The following is a 21,336-nucleotide window of genomic DNA, read 5'->3' as shown; positions in this document are numbered from 1 at the left end:
GAAATATGCCACAAGAACTTAACTCTTATTTACCTCAGTTAGCCTGTGATCAAATTGGCTTTGTTGTATGCCGTTACACTTGAAGTGGCAGTTTCCAAGAACCTATTGGTGACTGGGCAGAGTGGTAACTCCAGCTACTCTGGAGTCTGAGGCAAAAGGATCCCTTGAGCCCAGGAGTTCAAGACCAGCCTGGGTAACACAGAGAGACCCCTTCTTAAATTAAAAAAGAAAAAACTATCAATTACTTTAAGTGAGGACTTAGTATTTGAGAAAGTGTCTTTGCTCTGAAAAAGCATTTGTTGATACCATACCAATACCATACTGTCAAAAATGCTGCAGAATCGGTGACTTCTATACTGCAGGGAGTGTAGGAAATTAGAATTGTCCAAGAAAATTGGGGGTGGAGTGGGAGTGGGGCACCTTCCCGAGAATGAGAATCATCAGCATCAAGAGAAGCCTGAAAGCCTACGGTGGTCAGTTCATGCCTTCCTCCAGGCAGCCCACTGAAATCATTTCAAAACTGTGGAAATTCTGCTGTGATAATGCATCTCCTTAGATTACATGGCACTTCCTCAATAACCCACAACAGACCTATAATAATACAACAATGTTTCTCACCAAGAAATCCCCTCCAGTATACCCTCTCTTCCTGATACTTCAATGTAAGCCCATTCCTCCTTCAGTAGAACCTGAGATTCTTTCATCCTTTCACTGGTCTAATGTAATGTTACTCAGTGTCTACAAACCAGGCAATGTGGCTGGTTCCAGGAAAACAGAGGAGATAATAGTCCTAGAACAAGCACTCAAGGTACTTATAGTCAAAGGAGGTATGCTTGGTGTTGATTCGACTATGTCTCAGGAGTCTGTTTGATCTGAATGTAAGTCAGAGCCCCTCAAACCGTCAAACCATCATCTCTTTGCCTGAAAGCCGTGAAGTCTTGTAAGGTTCTCCTGGTTGGTCTCCTTCTCCCCACGGCCTTTCAAAATAATCATTATTGCATCTAGCAGGAGGCTTTTCCCCCATCTAAGTGCTCCTCACAGGTTAGACTGTAGGTTGGCCAGGTGAGCCAGCAGTTAGCAGGAAGTGGGTGGAGAAGGGGCAGGAAGAGCCAGCTCCTCTCTCTGTGATTGCAATGCCCCTACGCCATTGGAGCAGTATGGTACGTATATTGTCTCTGCCATCATGACTCTTGAGATTCCCATCTGAATTTGTCCTAGTAAGTATCATGCGGCTGTCTCAGGTAAGCAGCAACAGAAGTGCTATATATGTGTGTGTGATGGACAAGCTGCAAGAAGTCTCCTCCAATGAGATCTTGGTCATTTTTCCTTATTGTCAGCCTAACCAGCAGCTATAAAACAGGAGCGCCACCTAAGAGCAGACTGCTTGGCTCAAGTTTTAGGAAATTGTCTATTTTTTATAAAAGAGAGGGATGGATATAAATAAGGAAAAGATTTAAAAATTAATAAACACTGAAGATCGACAATTGCCATAATAACAGCAAAAGTATCCCCTAAGACTTTTTTCTCTATTAGTTTTCCAGAAGTGAAATTTCAAGTTAGTATATGTAAATATCTGACTTGGTGGAACATGATGAATTTGTTCAAAAAAGAAATGACGAGAATTGTTGCTGACCTCATTGGAAGAAATGGCTTTTGTAAAATCTTTTTTATTTTTGTATTTCAAATTTAGTGACTCTGGAATGCATGTCTGTGAGCCAAATGGCACTGAGAAAGACTCTGCCCTTGAAACTCAGTATTAGGAGATTCTTAAGGGTTTTTTTTTTTTAAGGCAGTTTAGTTCTTTTCATTTTATTTTATTTTATTTTATTTTCATCCATTTTGTGGTCCAAAGGATGTCCTTCAACAAAACAAACTGTGCTAATCATCATTAGAAAAGTTAGAGAAAGTCTGTCGGGCACAGTGGGTCACACCTGTAGTTCCAGTACTTTGGGATCACTTGAGGTCAGGAGTTTGAGACCAGCCTGGCCAACATAGTGAAACCCCATATCTACTAAAAATCTAAAAATCAGCGGAGTGCGGTGGCGCATGCCTGTAGTGCCAGCTACTCAGGAGGCTGAAGCAGGAGAATCACTTGAACCAGGAAGGTAGAGGTTTCAGTAAGCTGAGATCACACCACTGCACTCCAGCCTGGCAACAGAGTGAGACTCCATCTCAAAAAAAAAAAAAAAAAAAAAAAGTCAATGGTAGAGAAGCAAATTCAGATACTAATGGTGAATTACCTGCCACCTTTTTAAGCGGCCTGACATATATCCCCATACATTTAGGGTATATATGGCAAAGACCAAAACTTAGACCCACAGGGAGAAAGAAAATTTATAAACAACTAAAGTCTAGACCATGCAATTGGAAAAACAACATCTGTCCCTCTCATTGAAGGCTTCTCATAATTTACTGCAGAGTAACAGCAAGTATTGATTTCTGCCCTTCAGCTTCTTGAACTGCCATTTATCACTGTTTACCTCCCAGAAACTTCATGTCAGAAAACGACTGTTCATCAGGCTTTTTCATAACAACACATAAAGAGCTACAGAAAAAGCAGAGACTTCAACTAGCTTCATTTCAGGTGTCTCAATACCTTCCTCAGCCAATGAGTGTTCAGGATCCTCCTAGAGCCCAATTTTCCTCTCCTGGGCCAAACGGGAGATTCTACCCAGGATATCCTGGTAGGAGTTCTTTCCTTACTTCTGGTTCCATCCAAATGCTTCTTTTTGTTCAGCATTATGAGACTTTCTAAGCTGTCTGTGAAGAGCTTGTTTGAGAAGACAACTAAGCTTTATGTGTTAAAACAGTAGCCAAGTCTCCAATCCCTTCACCAAAAGCATTCCAGAAATGTCTGTGTTTCGTCAAAGGGCCTAGATCCATTATCATCTACAAATTCAGTCCATTCCTCGTGAAACTCATCTAATCAAATGATTTGATAGAATCATGGTGCTAGAAAGAGCTTTGAGAAATCATTTGGTAAAACCTCAAGTTCTCAAAACATTCGATGTCCAAAATAGAGGAGAAAACAGATTTCTTCCTAAGGAAAAATTTCAAAGAACCGGGAGAAGCTGCCTAGAGTTCCCTATAGGGGATTTTACATGGTTGGCCCAAGCTCTGCAGGAAAGAATGTTGTGATTAATTAATAGCAGTACAGGAAAGGGTAAAAGGCTGATTCTGGCCTGACTTATCCAAAACAAGGCATTTTCTCTTCTTTTAGCTTTGCTCTCAATCTTTCTCCATCATGTGTTATTTCTGTTAGCCGTGTCTTATAAAAACCTTTCAGAAACCACGGTCTACTTCCGTCCTCTCTTCTGAAAAAAGCAGCAAACCTTTTTATCTTTTATCCTGGAGCCCATTAACCAACCCTTTAATCATCGTGGTTGCTTGTTTCTATAGTCACTTTAATTTCTCAACATCCCTTTGAACGGTGATGACCAACACTGAACATAGTACTCTAACTCAGACCATAATCTGACTGATGCAGAATCTAAAGGAATGATTGCCTCTCATCTTCATTTCTTCGTATGCCCTGGTATTACATGGGGTTTTTCACAATATTACTTGACTTACATCCATGCCAGGTCACTGTTACCTGTGTTCAGACATCATTCCAGATCTCTTGTTGATGAGATTGTTCAGAGATTTCACATCAAAATAATTTGCCCAAAAGAAGCCTCCATTTTGAGGGATAGGAAGGTTTGGACAAACGTAAAAGATGTTTTTAAAAAAAGAAAAAAGACAGCCATTTTAAAACTAAAGCAGATGTTTAAAATGTTGAAAAGGGAAATTTAGTAAAAGGCCAACATTTTTGAAAAGCAAATTTTAGCAAATCAGATATTTTAAACAAGAAGTTTCATGGGATACTAAATTAAAACTCCAAGTGTGTCCCAGATCCATGCCCTGTCCTCCCATTACCCTTCCGTGTCCACCCCTACAGGATCCAGGTTGGAACTAACACAAGGAGAAAGTGTGATGCTAATTTGGGGGAGCTAAAATTGGCAATAAAACAATTTAAAAGTAAAATTTAAAACAAAAGACAGCTGAATTCAAACAGACATAAGGTCAGTCCCAAGTGAGTTGACCCAGGTTGATGGATGTGCTATGAAAAACTTACCTAGGTAGAGTCTAAATGTGGAAAATGTTCAGCCTCCTAGAGACTTATACTTGTGGGTACTTTGGGGAACCTCCAGGATCCCTCTGGAAAGAAACCCTTCACAAGTATCCTAAGATATCTTTAGACTTTAAGGAGCAAGACACTTAAATGTCCAGCCAGCTCCTTGTATTTAACGTGTCTAGATCTGAGTTTCTAATCTTCTCCCTCATATTAATTGTTCCTCCAGCTTCCCTGTTTTGCTCATGGCATGGCCAGTTCCCCCAACTCCAGTCTTGTAAATCAGAGTAATCTTTGTTGCCTTCTCCCTGAAATCTTGCTGAATCACATGACACCTAAATCATACCTTTTGTATTATATTAATCTCTAGTCCCATCCCACCCACTTTGTTCCGTTCTTTTCTACCTCTTCCCTCAGCTACTAAAGTAGCCTCCCAACTGTTTCTCCACCTTCTCTTCTTCCCCTGCAACCCCCTCTGTAATCTGCCAAATTCATCCTTTCAGAGCACACTCCAATTTCATCATTGTTCAAAAACACTTTAGGGATTCCCATTATCCCTCCAAATCGTTGTGAAATTCCTAACCCTGAGAGTCAAGACCTTCGGCAGTAAAGCCCCCAGTCTACCTTTCCAAATGGGTCACTTGCTCCAGCCAGCTTTTCCATTGCTATGATTTTGTTGGCTGATCTTTCAACTTCCAGCTTCTTGACAACTTCCAACATTGTATTCACCCTTGAAGTTCATCTTAAATGCATGCACAGCTGGACAAGGACCAGAGCCTATTCAGCTACTTTAAATAAATGCAGCGCTCTAAAGCAGAGGTCATTCTTGCCCAGGCCTAAGGGCTGTACTACTTAGGAAAGCCATGGATGTTTCAGGAGAATTTTATGACAAGAATATATATGTGTACGCTTCTAGCAGAGAGGGCTTTAATCACTTTTAATGACCCTAAAAATAGCAAGAGCCAACCCCCTAGAGGAAACTTTTGTCTCTCTTACTCAGCATCGGTGGCACTTCACCTGCACTGGAACCACTTATCCAACCCCCCGAGACAGCGAGTGCCACAGGGGACCAGTTCTGTCACCCGTGATGACGTGCCCCACCACCTTTCCAGCCCTTCTCACACAATTATATTGAACATCTGCTAATGCCGGGCATCCTGCTAAATGCTGAGGGGAAGGAAATGAAAGATGAATTCCCTGCCCTCGTGGAGCTCATGGTCCAGTGAGGGAAGCATGCAGTTTAATCCACTATTCAAATGTTCTGTGACAAATACTCTGATGAAATATGCATATGGTGTTATGTAAACATTGACAAAGCTCATCTCAATAGGGCCTGGGGCATCAGGACACCCTTTTGGAGATGAGGAATGTGCTCTGATTCTGTTAAATCCGGATGAGGTAGCTGGATACCAGAGAAAGGACCATGGTATGTGGGGAAGGCTCCCCACAACAATGTATAAGTAGTGTGTTTTAGCCCAGGGATAAAGTGGGCATGGGGTAAAAAAGGCAGCAATAAACAAGTTCTGAATTTTATCCTGCACAACCTGAAGGAGCAAATGAAGGCAGGGGAACGGTACGTTCATATTTGCATTGCAGGAAAATCAGTTTTTGCAACAGAGTGGAAAATGAGTTGGAGCAGTGAATTATTATGAGCCTAATTCAGCTACTTTAAATAAATGCAATTAAAGGTCTAAACTAAGATCACACCAAAGGGGATGGAAAGAAAGGGAAAGAAATATTTGGGAGTTAGAATTACCAAGACACAGTTATTAATTAAATTCGAAGAATGAGGGAGAAGGAGGAACATGAGTGACTCTTGGATTTCTGGCCTGTAACTCCAGGTGGTAGGTGGCTATTTCCTAAGATGGGGAAGTCAAAAGAAGGGAGGAAACCTTAGGGGTTCAGTTGAATTTGTAGCTCTTACAGCCCTGGATTCAGAAAGCCGACCTGAGTCAAGATGCGGATTTTGGGTTCATTCCAATACAGGTGATTATTCATTATGTGAATTTTAATTAAAACCCATACAAAACACAAAGATACAATGAGCAGAAGGCAAGAAAAAAACCAAAAAGGTACAGGCTAAGAGTGCCCATTGGACTGGAGAATATAAAATGACTATTGATCCTCAGCAGAGCTGTCACTTTGGAGTGCTGAGGGCAGAAGCTGATTGGCTCCAGGGAGCCCTGAGGTGAGGGAGTGAGAAGTGAAACCAGAGCCTTGGGCCCTTAGATCAGGCAGAAGGCTTTCTCTAGGCCTGCGCTTTCCAGGCTCTGCTCCAACCCTCCTCCAGCCACACCCTCCCCTGGGCAAGAAGTCCTTGGGCTCAGAACCAAAGGAGCACACCCGCCTGGAGGCCGCACCCTGCTGCCCGACTGCATTTTGATTGCCCGTGCTGGCAAAGTCTCTGCCCAGATGTCTGCATGCTCATGACTAGGCCCCTTTCCCCAGGCCTGTCAAATAGAGTAGACTGTGTTACCGAATGGCCTGTGGGATGGCCCTGGGGCAGCTGACTGCAGGATGGAGCAGGGGTGAGGGCTGTTCTAATACCCACTCATATGCACTCCGTGTCTCTCATAGCGGTAGATGGGGCAGAGAAGGGAGAAAGAGGGAAGCCGAGCTATGAGCAGGAAGCCTGACACCAACTCCCTCACAAGCCAACTTCTACCCTAGGATTCCAAAGAGTCTGAGCTTTTTCAGTTTAACCTGACCTTCTAGGTATCTTTATCAAGGTAGAACAATAGAGTACCTTTTATTTAATGGCTTGCTAACTTGATACACAATTTTTAAATATGTAGATATACGGTGTGCCTCTCCATGGGCTCTTACCCTCCACCCCCGGGACAGAGCCTGGTGGAGTTGGATCATAAGAGAGCAAGAGGCGAAGTATTAGCGTAGAGAGGAGTGATGTTTTTACTGTTGTCTGTGTGTTTTCTTTTGCTTAAGATATGGTAAACTTAAGCATATTTTACCCACAAGAGAAAATTTCCCAGAGATACAGAGAGAAGGGTAAGAACAATAGAGCATCCCTGAAGAGCTAAAAGAGCATGGAGTTCAGGTCAGGCATGGTGGCTCACACCTCTGATCACAGCACTTTTGGGGCCGAGGTGGGCGGATCACTTGAGGTCATGAGTTGGAGACCAGCCTGGACAACATGGTGAAACCTGGTCTCTACTAAAAATATAAAAATTAGCCAGGTGTGGTGGCACACACTTATAATCCCAACTACTTGAGGGGCTGAAGCAGGAGAATTGCTTGAACTCAGGAGGTGGAGGTTTCAGGGAGAGGAGATGGTGCCACTGCCCTCCAGCCTAGGTGACAGAGCAAGACTCTGTCTCGCAAATAAAAAAAGAACACGGAGTTCAAAAATGGTGGTAGCCAGTGTTAGCTCCAGAAATTAGGACCCACGCACGTTCCTCTGAATTAGGAACAGTGGTTCTGGGGAATAGGGAGGTCCAGGGTAAGGTCAAGAGAATGACTGGCTGAAATGAACCTAAGCTGAGCAATGAATAATTGTCTGCATTTATCTTTAATCTGTCCTTCCAGGAGCTCTGACAAGTACTAAATACAATAAGACATAAAGAATTTAAATTATTCTGGGGAAAGAAATTAATAGTCAGTTCTGGTATGCAATGTTGAAGTGAATTTCATAAGTTGGTAGACGGAAAGAAATCTGGAGTTCAATATCTCTGCCAGAATACTGCCTTGCTTTTTTAAAACAAGGTGACTAAATGTCAGATTAATCAGTGTAATCCATTTCACTCATGAATCTACTACTGTAATTCTCAAACCTGATCGTGCACCCCTAGTAACCTCAAAAGCTATTGCAAAACTGTATCCAAATACTCAAAACAGGTTTACTTTTGATTCACCTTAAAAATTATAAGTACATATGTGCTCGATGTCAGCTTTTTATAAGACAGAGGAGAAGTGGTAAAATGAAATTAAAAATAGTACGATTTCATAATGCCTAAAAGCCTGTAAATGGCTATTTAAGGAGTTGGAATCATTCAAACTTCCCAGGTAAACTGAATTTAAGCATTGATTTGCGATATGATGTGGCTGTGCCCCCACTGAAATCTCATCTTGAATTGTAATCCCCAAAATCCCCACGTGTTGAAGGAGGGACCCAGTGGGAGGTGATTGGATCACGAGGTGGTTTCCCCATAATGTTCTTGTGATAGTGAGTTCTCACAAAATTTATGGTTTTATAAAGCAGTTTTCCTTTCTCTTACACAAGCTCTCTCACCTGTCACCATGTAAGATGTACCTTCTCCCCTTTCGCCATGATTGTGAGTTTCCTGAGGCCTTCCCAGCCATGCAGAACTGTGAGTCAATTAAACCTATTTTCTTTATAAATTACCCAGTCTCGGATGTGTCTTTATAGCCGTGTGAAAATGGACTAATACAATATCCTAATGCACGTGGGAAAACTAAGATTGATTTTGGAATGAAAGATGCAGTCTCGACTTAAGAACACCCAATTTACAAAACTATGTATATCCAGACAGAGTCATACCGAATGCCATGTTCTCCCACATCAATGTCAAACACTGAGCATGGCCAGGGAAAAGCTGTTCCTTTGCCCTAATGCAGCCATGTCTTCTGAATATGGATCCATATTCACTTTCCATCTTATCCTCCATCAGATGCACTCCTCTTTCCCTAAAGCGTTTGCAGGGCAACAGAGGGTTCCAGGTTTCAGGATTTAAACAGTCATATCTCATTGAAAATAAGTTTTTGTTTTTGTTTTTGTTCTTTTGTTTTGTTTTGTTTTGTTTTTTGAGACAGAGTCTCGCTCCATCGCCCAGGCTGGAGTGCAGTGGTGTAATCTTGGCTCACTGCAACCTCGGCTCACTGCAACCTCTGCCTCCTGGGTTCAAGTGATTCTCCTGCCTCAGCCTCCCAAGTAGCTGGGATTACAAGCAGTGTGCCACCACGCCTTGCTCATTTTTTGTATCTTTAGTAGAGACAGGGTTTCACCTTGCTGGCCAGGCTGGTCTCTAACTCCTGACCTCATGATCCACCTGCCTTGGCCTCCCAAAGTGCTGGGATTACAGGCGTGAGCCATTGCGCCCAGCCTGAAAATAAGTTTAATGATTATTAAGTTTCCAAGCTAGATTACAGAAGTCTTCTTAACCCATATCATAAATAAAATAGTTCTGACCTTTTTCTATGGAAAAATATACTGAGTTCCAAAGCAAACAATTTAAGAAAATAACTCTTAGAAAAAACACATTCCTATATTGTGAAGAGCTCAAAAGTCTGTTTTTCCCCCCTACCCACCCTTGTTTAATTCATCTCTTAATGTCATAAAGTCCCCCACGTGTAGACAGCCATTCTTGAATCAGGGTTCACTTTGTTAGCTTTGTTGTCAATTAAACCTCTTTTCTTTGTAAATTACCCAGTCTCGGGTATGTCTTTATAGCAGTGTGAAAACAGACTAATACAGGAAATTGGTGCCAGGAGTAGGGCACTGCTATAAAGATACTTGAAAATGTGGACATGACTTGGGAACTGGGTAATGGGCAGAGGCTGGAAGAGTTTGGAGGGCCCAGAAGAAGACAGGAAGATGAGGGAAAGTTTGAAGCTTCCTGGAGACTTGTTGAATAGTTTAAACCAAAATGCTGTTAGTGATGTGGACAATTAAGTCCAGGCTGAGGTGGTCTCAGATGGAGATGAGGAACTTATTAGGAACTGGAGTTGCATAGATCAGCAGTTAACTGGAAGCTTGAGTTGAGTGTGGACCTAACATATGAATATACACATTGACATCTTATGCCAGCGTTCTGGCCCTCCCTGCCCTGACAACAATAGAAGCATCCATCAATGCCCATCCTGATATTGGCATAAAGGACAGGTTGAAGAGATTGTAGATAAAGGCAGAGAGGCTATTATAATGCTTCTCGCCTCCAGTTCCCCAGATGGAAGACAAGGAGGCCCTGGAACAAAGAAATGGTATTTGGGACAAAGTAATGTTGGCAAGTAATAAATGCAGTAGAGGTCCAATCCACAGCAGATGCCAGGCAATTGCTCATGGCCTGAGATAGGGTCATGACGAAGAGCTAAAGACCTGAAAATCTTTCTTCTTCCCTTCCCTAGGCATTCATACTCCCACCTCATCTACGTCTCACAGAGCCTCCATTTTCTCTAGGTATGAGATTTGTTTCCAAGATAGACTGAAAGCTGGAGGAAGATGGAACACGTGTCTGCTTCATTTTCTATTTCCCCAGCATGTAGGTGCAGCACCTAGCCCCTAGTTGTTTATCAATATAGGTCTTGATGTTCACCTCCCCAGCCTCCCCGCCTCAGGAGGAGGCTTCACATGTCTCCCTTTCAGAAACAAGGCTACTTGGGACTCCAAAACCCTCTTTCCTTTGGGCTCCACACAATCAGCATACATCTTTCCTTACCTGCTGTGTGCTCTGAAAGTCGTGTTCACCTCTGAACAATACATCTTCAAACTGAGTCACCCCTCCTCACGATCTACTCCAAAATTTCCAAGAAGTTTTCTTTTCATCCTGACTCCCACCAGCCTATCTTATTCCCTTCTGTTCCCCTCAAAATCTAGCTCTTCTTTAAATACACTTAAACATTTTTGCTATGACATTTCATCTGTACAGGATATGTTATATTCTATCTATTCCTTAGTAAACACTGAATAGAGTTTCTTCTTTTCTCCAAGTATAGAGCCCTGCTCAATATCCTTTTTGTCTTCATATGCCTTCTTTCAAGGCCTTTCTGAAATTTTTTTCCATGCCTGAAAGCTGGTGGGATTTTACACAGGGACTGTGATGGCCAAGTCCAAGGCAGAGTGGGATCATTATCTGTTAACCATTTGATACCTCAAGTTTGTCACCTTGATGAATGAATAAGTTATCATTTGCCTGGGGGTCCCATTCTTGAGTGGTCATGGAGAGCTCTGTAGCTCATTCTCTTTATACTCATAATTTGCACAAATTTCACCGAAGAGTATTTACTTAACCACTTTAATTCAATTTGTCTCTACCGAAGACATTTAATTCAACAAATATGTACTAAACTTCTCTATAAAAGGGACTCTGGCAACTTTCATATCTGCACTGAAGCACCAGCTCTCTGCTGGTCCACCCCCTGCAGACTTTGGGTTTGCCTGCCGTCATAATCATGTGCGCCAATTCCTTAAATATATTTTTATTTATTTTATATATATATGTATTCTCACACACATAGATCTTCTTGTTTCTCTTACTCTGGAGAATTCAGACTAATTCATCCCCATTCACCTTCCAGGCTTTGGAGGGGAAAGATACCAATCTTAGAAGCAGAGGACACTCTGGGTAGAACTAGGAGTTTGTTGCAGAGTCTGACAAAAGTTCCCTCTGGGGAAGGAAAGGAAAGATTGTCTGGGGGGTTGATTTATGACTGGGTGTATGACATGGGGGAAGAGAAATCCCTGGGGGAACTAAGTGAAGGAAATGGACCTCTTATGAGAGTTTCTCAAAGCAATCCAAGAAATCATGTAGGCCTCTGAGAAGGCATCAAGAATCAATTCAATTTGATTCATTGATTTAAAATATATTAAACTTTTCAGCCACCATTGTGTATTTTTGGTGCATTACTCTGTGCGATGATTTCATCCAAGACCAGAAGGGGCTGGAAGATTGCCTGCTCCACATTAAAACCCTCCTTATTGTACTGGTGCTGACATGACACAAGGATATGCCGTCTCCACCCAGTCCTTATTGCTCACAGAAAGTAGTGAAGCCTCCTTTCACTCATAGAGCCCACACAGGTATGCCCTGGTTTATATAATGAATAGGCTGCCACAAATGTGTGTGCTGCATGCCTTTGTGAATCGCTTTATATTTTGAAGACACATTAGAGGAGCTGGCTATTTCAAAGAAACTTTACAAGTGTCTCATGTCTTAATGTCACAAGCATTTCTGATTTAAAATCATAATCATAACCTCTTTATAATGTATTAGCTTATGAAGTTCCATTTTTTGCCTAAGAGGTTTAATTAAAGCAAGATTAAACTATGCTTAATAACATTCAGTTGCCTGAAAGAGCTATTGCAGAAATGCCTAACATATTAACAGAAAGAGGCTTAATGTCTCAAATATATGTCAAGTTGTCCAAATCAAATTGATAGGCAGCTTAATGAAGGACAAATGTCACAATTATTCATATTATTCCACATTTTTTTGGAAAGAAAACATTCACGCAATGAAGGGAATCAGAATCTGTTTTTATATCCCTAGTTATAAACATTTGTATCAAAATATTTACAATTATAGTATATGAAATAATCTATTAACGAAGAAGCCCAATACAGTACTAGAACAATCCACCAAAGTAATGCAAATTACATGAGACGTAAATGTCACAGAAAAAAAATGTAAAAGACAAGGGAATACAAGGTTTACTCCAGTCATAGTTCAACTTCTTAACAAAATGTGAGTATTTCCTTTGGATATGTCTGATATGTAAGTATGCTTCTGCACTAAGACAGCCTTCTATAATCATGCAATGATTAAATCATAATGACAAAATTCTTTATCCCACAGTTTTTGCTGGCCAATCCCTCTAACCCCAGCCCAGGTAATTTGATGGCTTGTCCTCAACATTTCCTTAACCAGAATAAACATAGCGAAATAGAATTAGTAATAATCCTTTTACATAAATACCAGAAATCATGGCATAACAACTCCCCAAAAAGGAAAGGTGTGAAAGAAATGGATGAGGAGTAAGCTAATAAAGAAAAGTGGGCAAGATGTCTCAGATTCTCCCTCGGGTAGATCTTCTCAGGGTGATAAAGGAAAAGTCTTCCCAAAAAACCCCTTTAGACAGAATCTGAGATGGCTTAAAATAGCTGCTCCAGGGCAGAGCGATGCCTGCTTAACCAGGAATAACACACTACTTCTAAGTCCTACATAGAGGCGCTCCTGTGGCAGCAGACAGCTCTTCTACCATCTGACTAGGTACCACAAGAGATTTTGCTTTTTTATTTTAAAGAAAAGATCTGCCCATCACCTATATTTTTATTTATCTCATGGAATTTTCTTATTTTCCTGGGAATGCAGGCACTCTGTTCTTATCATGGCTGAACTATAGTATGCTTAATACTTCACAATTATATAGCACCTTTCACCCAAGGGTCTGTTGTTCGGTTTGGTTTATGTGTGTTTTAATCAGCTTCCAGAATTGCCATGCCTCACCTGTGAAGTGGAATAGGCAGGGTCCCCAAGAGGTGATCACTCCAGATGGTGTCTAAGCCAGAGCTACCACTGAGCCTAGGAGCCCTGATTCTCAATATCAATAATTAGACAAAACTTCCTCAAAAGTTTACAAGTTAGAGGAAGAGTAATAGGATTGCCCTCCAAGGAGCCATGTCCATCTCTCTCCTATTGTATACTTAAAAAAAAAAACATTGACTGCATTGAGGGGAATCCTAAAAACACAACCCTAATATGGCACTGTTGCAAGACTGCCCATTGGATCCCATAGTTTGTGTGGTACTTTCACCACCAAATTGTTCACTAGTGACTTTAGAGAAACTCCAGAAGAGCTGCCTTGGCTTTAAGCGAGAAGCCTAGCAAAGACCATGGCATGAGGTCTCCATGAGGGACAGCCGTATGTGAGGTCTGGACTGGGCTCTGACCACCCCCTAGATTTTCTGTTGTGAAAAGGTCTCCTTCTTGGTTTAGCTTACCCACCAACGTGACCTTACAAACCCTCCCTCCTCCTCCCATTTTGACACTGAATTCCACAGAGCTAAATATCTGTTCCAAAGAGGGACAATGGCTCGCTGGCCAAAGTCTCCCACTAGGAACTTCAGATTGGAATGTGATGTTTTGCTTTGGGTCAGAAGGGCAGGATGGCTTCCAGGCTTAGTGTATTCAGCACAAAGACAATATCTGCTCTTGCCAGAACTTGTACCGTTATTTTAACTCGGTGCAGTAGGTCTGTGGACCTCAGTGTGTGATCCAGAATTCGTCTGGGAAGTGGGGTTGGTGGTGCAGCAGCTGATGGGGCCCCAGACAGTGTGTGTCACTGAGAATAGCTGGAGGCCAAGTCTGGTGGCTACAAGGCAGGCTCTCTGGTCCCCATCAAGAGAGCATCAAAGTACTAGCCAACTACTTTCTCCCCAGGGCAAGGGCTTGGCAGTGGAGAATCTCTGGTAATGGTTTGGGATTTGACCTCCCCAGTTTCCTTCCCCCTCCCCCCTCCCCTATCTTGGTTTCTCCTGTACAGCAACCTCCACTTCCCTCCCAGATGCAACGGCTTCCTTCTCCCCACCCCCCAGATCCCCATGAACTCATCTGGCCTTATTTCTTTCTCAGGACCAGATAGAGAATGCCGATGATGAAGCTGAAACAGAAGCAGATCCAGGCCAGGATGAAGGAATAGCCGTGGTGACTCTCCGGCCAGAAGGAGGTGCTAGAGCCATTTGCGTAACGGTTAGTGTAGATGGAGGCTCCTACCAAAATGCACAGCCCTGCAGAGGAAAAGGAGATGTGTCAATGTGTTTCTTTACATTAAAATTGAGAAAAAGTTTTCCTAATTTTAAGAAGATCCTATTTCCCTCATTAGCAATAGGAAAATGAACTTTGGTTGTTTGTCCCTAAATAGGAGTTCTGTTAGATGTGCCCTGGGCCAAGCTTGATGGTATGTTGATAAATTAGAGGTGCCTGGTCTCTGATCTCTGCACTGGTTTCTTTGGACATAGTGCGACGTAAAACACAGAACCTCTTGCCTAGCATCCAGTGGTCCTGTCTGGCTCTCTGGGTCTAGGCAAGCTATTCAGGGATGCAAAAGAGCATGTCCTTCCACCAAACCGAGTACATTGGGAAAGAACGACAATTGAATGAGAATCATAATAATTATGTGCATTGCGGCAATGGTTTCAGCTTTCTGAGAACTCCTGCCTTCTTCAAGTGTCTTGTACATACGTGCTGCTGACAGGTATGTGCTGTCACTTGGTAGCTACCCAGGAGCACTGGTTTTGAACAATGAAGCAGGTTATGATTCTTAATACAAGCAGCAATTCAAGGTTCTCCATGAGAGAACGAATAACCAGAGGAGAAAATAGCACAAGGAAGTTCCACTGAACCATACGCTAATCTGTTCAGGTTGCCAGAAGCACCGATGATAAGATGGACTTAAAAGTGTAAACTGGAGTCTACCCATGAGATACTCACAGCACACCAGCATCGTGGCCCCCGAGAGGAAGAACCGGTTTCCCTTCTCCATGGTGAAGAGCTGGAACATGAAGACCACGAGGGAGACGACAGAGAAGATGATAGAGAGAATCATGAAGGCCTGCACTGTCTTGAGGGCATCTGTAGGCACAGGGCGAGGAGAACAGGGCATTACGTCACTCCAGGGGCTGAATGTTCCTGACCACACCTATTGTCAGCCCTGGGTCAATATCTTCATACATACCATCATTGACATACAACAGGCTGCCATTGCAGTTACCGTTGGTACAGTTTGCCCAAAGACCTACTGATGCGTTTCCATAACTGTTAACCATCCAGACCTGAAACCAGAAGGAAAGAAACGTTGATTGAAAGCTGACCCTCTGATTTAAAAAGAAAACAACAAATCAGCTTGCATCAGGACCAAATTGTAATGAAGACACTCTATTCAGCTACTATGGCTAAGCGGCCTATCTGTAGGTAGAAATAAGGTCCGATTAAAACTGAAGTGACAGTTTTAATCAGACTTTATTTCTACCTCCAGATAGGCTTCTCTTTAAGAGAAGAGAGAGAGAAGAATGTGAAACCCAGAAAGAAATCACTTAGTCCTCTCTGGACTCCACATTCTTCATGACTGGAAGTAATTCAAAATGGAAGTAATTCAACCACAGTGGTTTAAAATTCTAAGGTTCTGGAAGCCCTGGATGAGGAAATTGGCTTAGGTAGGGCTTAGGTATGTGCAACTGATATACTCTAACAAGATTGCTTCACTTAAGTCCCTGGCTACCGGGAAAAAAAGTGAAATGTCCAACTGGAAACAATTAAGAAACGGAAGACCTACTGGGAAAATAACAATGAATCTGGTGGTTAATAAGCCACTTTCATCTAAACAGAAGGATCAAACTTGACTGTCACAACTGCAAAGTAATTTGATAGTAAAATACTACAGTAAGTGCTTTCCTGTAGGGGCTGCTAAATGCCAAGGGGTGGCCCGAATGGATTCCCCCAGGCTCATCATGGTGCCGCCATCCCTTCCTGCCTGGCGGAAGAAAAAGAATTCTCCTTCTGGAATAGAAAACAAGTTCAGGGTTCTGTCTACACACACACAAATGCATACACTGGAAAGGTGGGGCCAGACACTTGCAATCACCTGCGCCTATCCCTGCTCTTCATTCAGTAAACAACTGTGTGTGTCCCGAGCCTTATATTAGGGGCTGGTAATTCACAGATACTCAGCACTTTGGCGCTCATTAATACACTTTGAAGAAGCTTATCAGATTTGTCCGGATAGATATAAACGTTGTCATACAGAATGGCTAAATTACAAAATGAGGAGGTCACACGGGCGGGGTTTGTCTCATCAAAGTTATTCTTAAATTAGCCTTGCTTGTGATCACACTCACCTATGTTTGCAAAGGTCTTCTATCTGAGCTTTAAAACCCACTTATCCTTTAACTGTGATAGGGACCTAAACAGGTTCTGAAACCATTGTTTGCCTGCCTAGTGATGGGTGGCCTTGGCTTTCGTCCAAGGAGCCGATTTGCTTTTTTCCGAGAAAAGCACAGGTAAAAGTAAATTGGACGCCATAAGCCACCACTAGAGGTCAGAGTAGCTCAGGTTTCAGAGAGAAAACACTTTTGCTACCTCCATTTTTTTTTCTTGTTTTTTTTCTGCGTTGAGTGGCACCGGGTTAATCTTGCAAAACTCCACTTTCACATGCTACTCTTTGCTAAAAATTTGAATGCGTCAATCTGGCAATCAAAGCCTGTCATCTTCTTCCCATCTATCCTTCCAGTCAAGGCTCCCTGGAGGAGAAGTTCTGCTCCAGCCACGTAGGCGGCTTCCTTATCCTCTGACCAAAGCTTGTCCTTTCTGCATGTGCTCCTTTGCTAGCACTCCCACCTGAATGCATCCCTATGAGCTTTCCCCCTTCCCTCTTTCACTAAGAGAATCCTCATCCATCCCCCAGTCCTCCGGGTTCACCTCAAGCTCCAGCCACGCCTGCTGCTGGGCAGGTTCCTCTAAAAGACTGACGCAGGCGCACTGCATCCTCCAGCCCTTTATCAGTATCCTCCATTCACCTTTATCCTCTTGTTATTTGATTGTTTGAAGCGCAAGCGTGTGTTTATTTTGTTTTCCCACAAATGAGCTGTAAGTTCATGAAGGGCGAGGGCTGTGGCTTAAACTTCTTTTGTGCCCTTGATGTAAATATTTGAATGATTTCTCAATGAATGAATGAACAAAAGAACATTACTCACATTGGCAATGGTGCAAACAAATAGCATAATAACAGTGGCGATGTGGACCACAAAGATACCAGCCAGCAATACCAACATCCTGGCTTGTTTTGGGGTAACTCGTGAGCAAAGAGAATTCTGAAAAGAAAAACAAAGGGACAAAAACGGTTACTGTCAGATTCAGTAAGACGACTCAGCTGTCCCACACGCGTGGGCTATCTGCTAAAATGGGGAAGAGCTGCACGAAAAACCATCACAATCTAATCATAAATTCCTGAAAACACCCCCATAACCTAGTTCTGATTTGCTTAACCGCCTATTCATCCAGTGATACATACCTACAGGTAAACATTATTCAGTTTCTTCTTAGATATTTACATACTCATTTCTCTAATACATTCTATTTCAAAAAAGGAACAAGAACATTTTATGATCACGGTTAATATTTTATTTTGTTTGTGTTTTAGAGGTTAAAAGTAGGACTTTTATGTGCAAAGAAGTAGGCCTTTATCATTTCCTGGTTTCTATGCAACAACGTCATATAAATTCCATTTTCCACTAGGAAAATGCCCATGCTTTCGTCACGTTGCTCAGCCAGCACTTTTAATAGACGTGAATGCCTTCTGAAGAATAGCAGCTATTATTCAATGCCCATATACTGAATAGGCTACTAATTTGATCCTGGGTGAGATATAAAATGTAAGAGACACAATTCTATTATTATAATGATGTTTGGTTTTCAATAATTATAACAACCTAATTATAGTTTAATGCTATGGTCACCCCCTGACTGAGCATTTCGGACTAGTGTTACTACACCTGAGCCTTTGGGCTCTGTGTGTCTCATGGCAGGAAGCCTGCCACTGGTCTGGGCAGAGTGTCTTATTTTCCACAGCTCAGTATGATGGTTCTGGGGGCTTTCTCAAAAGTATGCAGCTTGAGATACCACCGAATGTGCCTTCTCCTTGTACATGACATTTACACAAACTCCAATCCTTCAGGACTCAATATGGAAGACAGGCAAATGCGTAAATCACAGAGTGGGAGGACTGGGAACTAACACTGATTAAAGATGTGCAGGATAAACAAAAGCTCTCAGCCATGACAGCAGAAAAGAAGGGAGCCCGACGATCATAAAGCCTAGGAAATAAAGGAAGTGTGAAGGATACACATGAGGGAGGCGATTCTGATTTATGTCAGCTAGAGAAGGAGAGCTTTGTCATCCCTAAGGCTGTCTGTCACAAAGCAGCGCAGGCTCAGAGGGATGGCAAAAGGAAAGGGCTTGAGATTATTCACACCCTAGGCAGAATGGATGTGTGGATGCCCCGACCCAGGGAGGAGATGGCCAGGCGCATCCTGAAATTGTTCCACTGCCCTCTCTCCCGCCACCGAATTTAACTGACCCTTTGAGTGTGCTTGAGCCACTTCCATGCCACACCCGGTATTTATTAGAGAGCACTGATACTATAATTCCAACACTTCACAAGCCTTTTATCTCCTCTCACTTTCTTCATCAGGCAACCAAAAATCTAGAATGATCTAATATATATCAGGGTGCCTTGCTCTCTGCACACAAAGGATGAGAAGCAGACACTAGCTTCCACAACTCTCCCTGACCCTCTCCAACAGCCCCTTCCCAATCTGGCCACTTCCTTCCAACCTAGCCTGTTTTTTAGGAATGTGTCCAATTTAACTGTGAATGCAAAAATTAGGACGTTTATCCTGCCTCTTCGGGGGACAGGTTGGAGCTTTCATGTCTGCTATTAATAATCTCCACACACATTCAGATTCATTTTCACTTTTCTCAGGTTCCAGCACACCTCCACAATTTTCTGCTTGACTTAAATGAACAGCAAAAAGAGTTTTCTGAATCAGACAGAGGCTGAATTAGAATCACATCAAGTTATTTGACCGCTCGTCTCAGTTCCCTCATTTAGAAAGTAGAAGTTGCAATGTCAATTGCAAAGGGAAGTGTGAGGATGAATTCAGATTACTTATGTAAAACACCTAGTGTCTGGCACACGGCAGTTACTAATAAAGGGGTTGCTTTACCTGCTGTTATCATTATCACTATTATTCATAAGTGAAGCTGAGTAGCTGTTGTCAACTCAACCCAGTTACTCCATCGCTAGGCTGCCCCATGTTAAGTCCAAGTAATAAGAGATCTGCTGTCTACTTCATGAGGCAGAATGTATAAAATCCTTTCAGTCCTCTCAGAAATTGTCATTTGTCTAACCCTTGCCCCTTACAGGGGGAGGCCTCTAAGAGCACACCCTCGAGAATGACCAGGAGAAAGTTCACTTTCTCAGCCCATCCTCCTCAAACTCCCCAGATTCACACTTTACCAGGTCCTGATCTCCTTGCTCCCTATAGGGAGAGGAACAGGCTGATTGCAGGGAATTACAAATATTACATAACAAGTACTTATGTTTAATCCTCCTGCGGCTCTTCAGATGACTTTCTTGGTCCTGTTGCTTCTAAGTTACAAACATCCATCTCCTAAAAGTGGGAGGGGCTGGAGGGGCCAATAACAGAATGTAATCCACCAAGTGAGGCCACTTAAATATGTAGCAGAAATCATCCCCCCCATAGGCTGCCGGGAATTCAGCAGCATTTTGTCTCCTTGTGTTGCTCTTAAGCTCTGAAGTCCAGCCTGACTTCCTCTGCCCTGCTCACGCTCTCTGTCTCAATGGCCCCTCCCACAGCACCTGTGCCTGGACCCAGGCATCACAGTCCTGGTGGTGTGGGCGAGTTCCTGGCCCCTGGATCCACCTGACCATATTCCCTGCCTGTTGCAGGCTGGAAGAATGGATGTGAGAATCAAGCAAAAGAGCAACTCTCTTTCATCTCAGATTTTTGTGATTGTGCCCTCCCTGTCTTTTCACTACAGAAAGAAGCAAAGTATCTTGAGTTAGCAAGTATTCTTCTTGTAGGAAACCCACAATCCTCTCTGGTTTTAGCTGCTGCATCCAGCCAGAAGGAAGGGCTGTTTAGCTGGAGCTACAACTTCTCCATCTTTTCACGACCCCATAATTTGTCAGGTTCTATGAATATCATCCACTGTCAGTTTAGAAGGGCTCCAATTATTTTCAATGGGCTTCCCCCAACACAGGTGAAAATAGATTGAATTATCTTCTGGAGTTTCTGGGCTGAATCACGCCTAGTTACCCAGTCTTTACACTATGCTAGATACCTCCCTCCCCGCAGGGAAACCCTCAGTCTGGGAGGAGGCAATCATTGAGGTCTTTATGAAAAAACCATTAGTGGCACCTAATGAGTGAACGTCTGGGCATCTATTAAATACCAGAATAGAATAATAGAAGAATTCTGCTCCTGAAACTTCCAACCACCCATTACTTGCAGGGTAGCTTGTGGGGAGACTCATGCCCTGCCCCACTGTGCATCTTGCTTCATACAAAGGCACTGAAAAAAATACCATTTATGAGAATTTATATCATTGGAAGTATTGGTGGCTACTACTTATTTCTTAGCAATGCATTTCGCTAAAACAATAATAGACTTCTCCCTCACCCCTGCCTCAAATGCTATGGGTGGCACTCTCCAGTGGAAAGCATATCCCTAGTCCTCATGGGATAGCTCAAACCAAGATGCAGAGAATCACAGCATTGCAATTCTGAATACTCTGAAGCAAGGCCTGCTTTTTGCCAAGCATTTGGTGCACTGGGCAGTCCCAAAGTTGTAGGGGAGCACGCATAACAGCATTCATCTGTGGTGCTTAGACTCCCAGACCCAGGCCAGCAGAGCTCATCAGTTCCTCACTTTTTTTTTTTTTTTTTTTTTTTTT

General features: G+C 42.7%; 1 protein-coding gene across 1 annotated transcript in view; it reads right to left on the bottom strand.

The window, feature by feature from the left end:
* Positions 1–12,320: 12,320 nt before the first annotated feature.
* Positions 12,321–21,336, bottom strand: part of EMP1 (epithelial membrane protein 1) — a 21,085-nt gene continuing 12,069 nt past the window's right edge. The window contains exons 2-5 of the mRNA XM_032253692.1: positions 17,553–17,669; positions 15,539–15,635; positions 15,295–15,435; positions 12,321–14,591 (exon numbers count right to left, since the gene is read on the bottom strand). Of these exons, the coding sequence (XP_032109583.1) occupies positions 14,422–14,591; positions 15,295–15,435; positions 15,539–15,635; positions 17,553–17,630 (486 nt within the window). The 5' untranslated portion in view covers positions 17,631–17,669 and the 3' untranslated portion in view covers positions 12,321–14,421. The remainder of the gene's footprint in view (positions 14,592–15,294; positions 15,436–15,538; positions 15,636–17,552; positions 17,670–21,336) is intronic.

The sequence above is a fragment of the Sapajus apella genome, unplaced genomic scaffold (genome assembly GCF_009761245.1).
Source record: "Sapajus apella isolate SASKATOON/1434 unplaced genomic scaffold, GSC_monkey_1.0 scaffold84, whole genome shotgun sequence".
NCBI lineage: Eukaryota > Metazoa > Chordata > Mammalia > Primates > Cebidae > Sapajus > Sapajus apella.
Note: the sequence above shows the minus strand (reverse complement) of the source record. Positions and strands in the feature narration are given on the sequence as shown.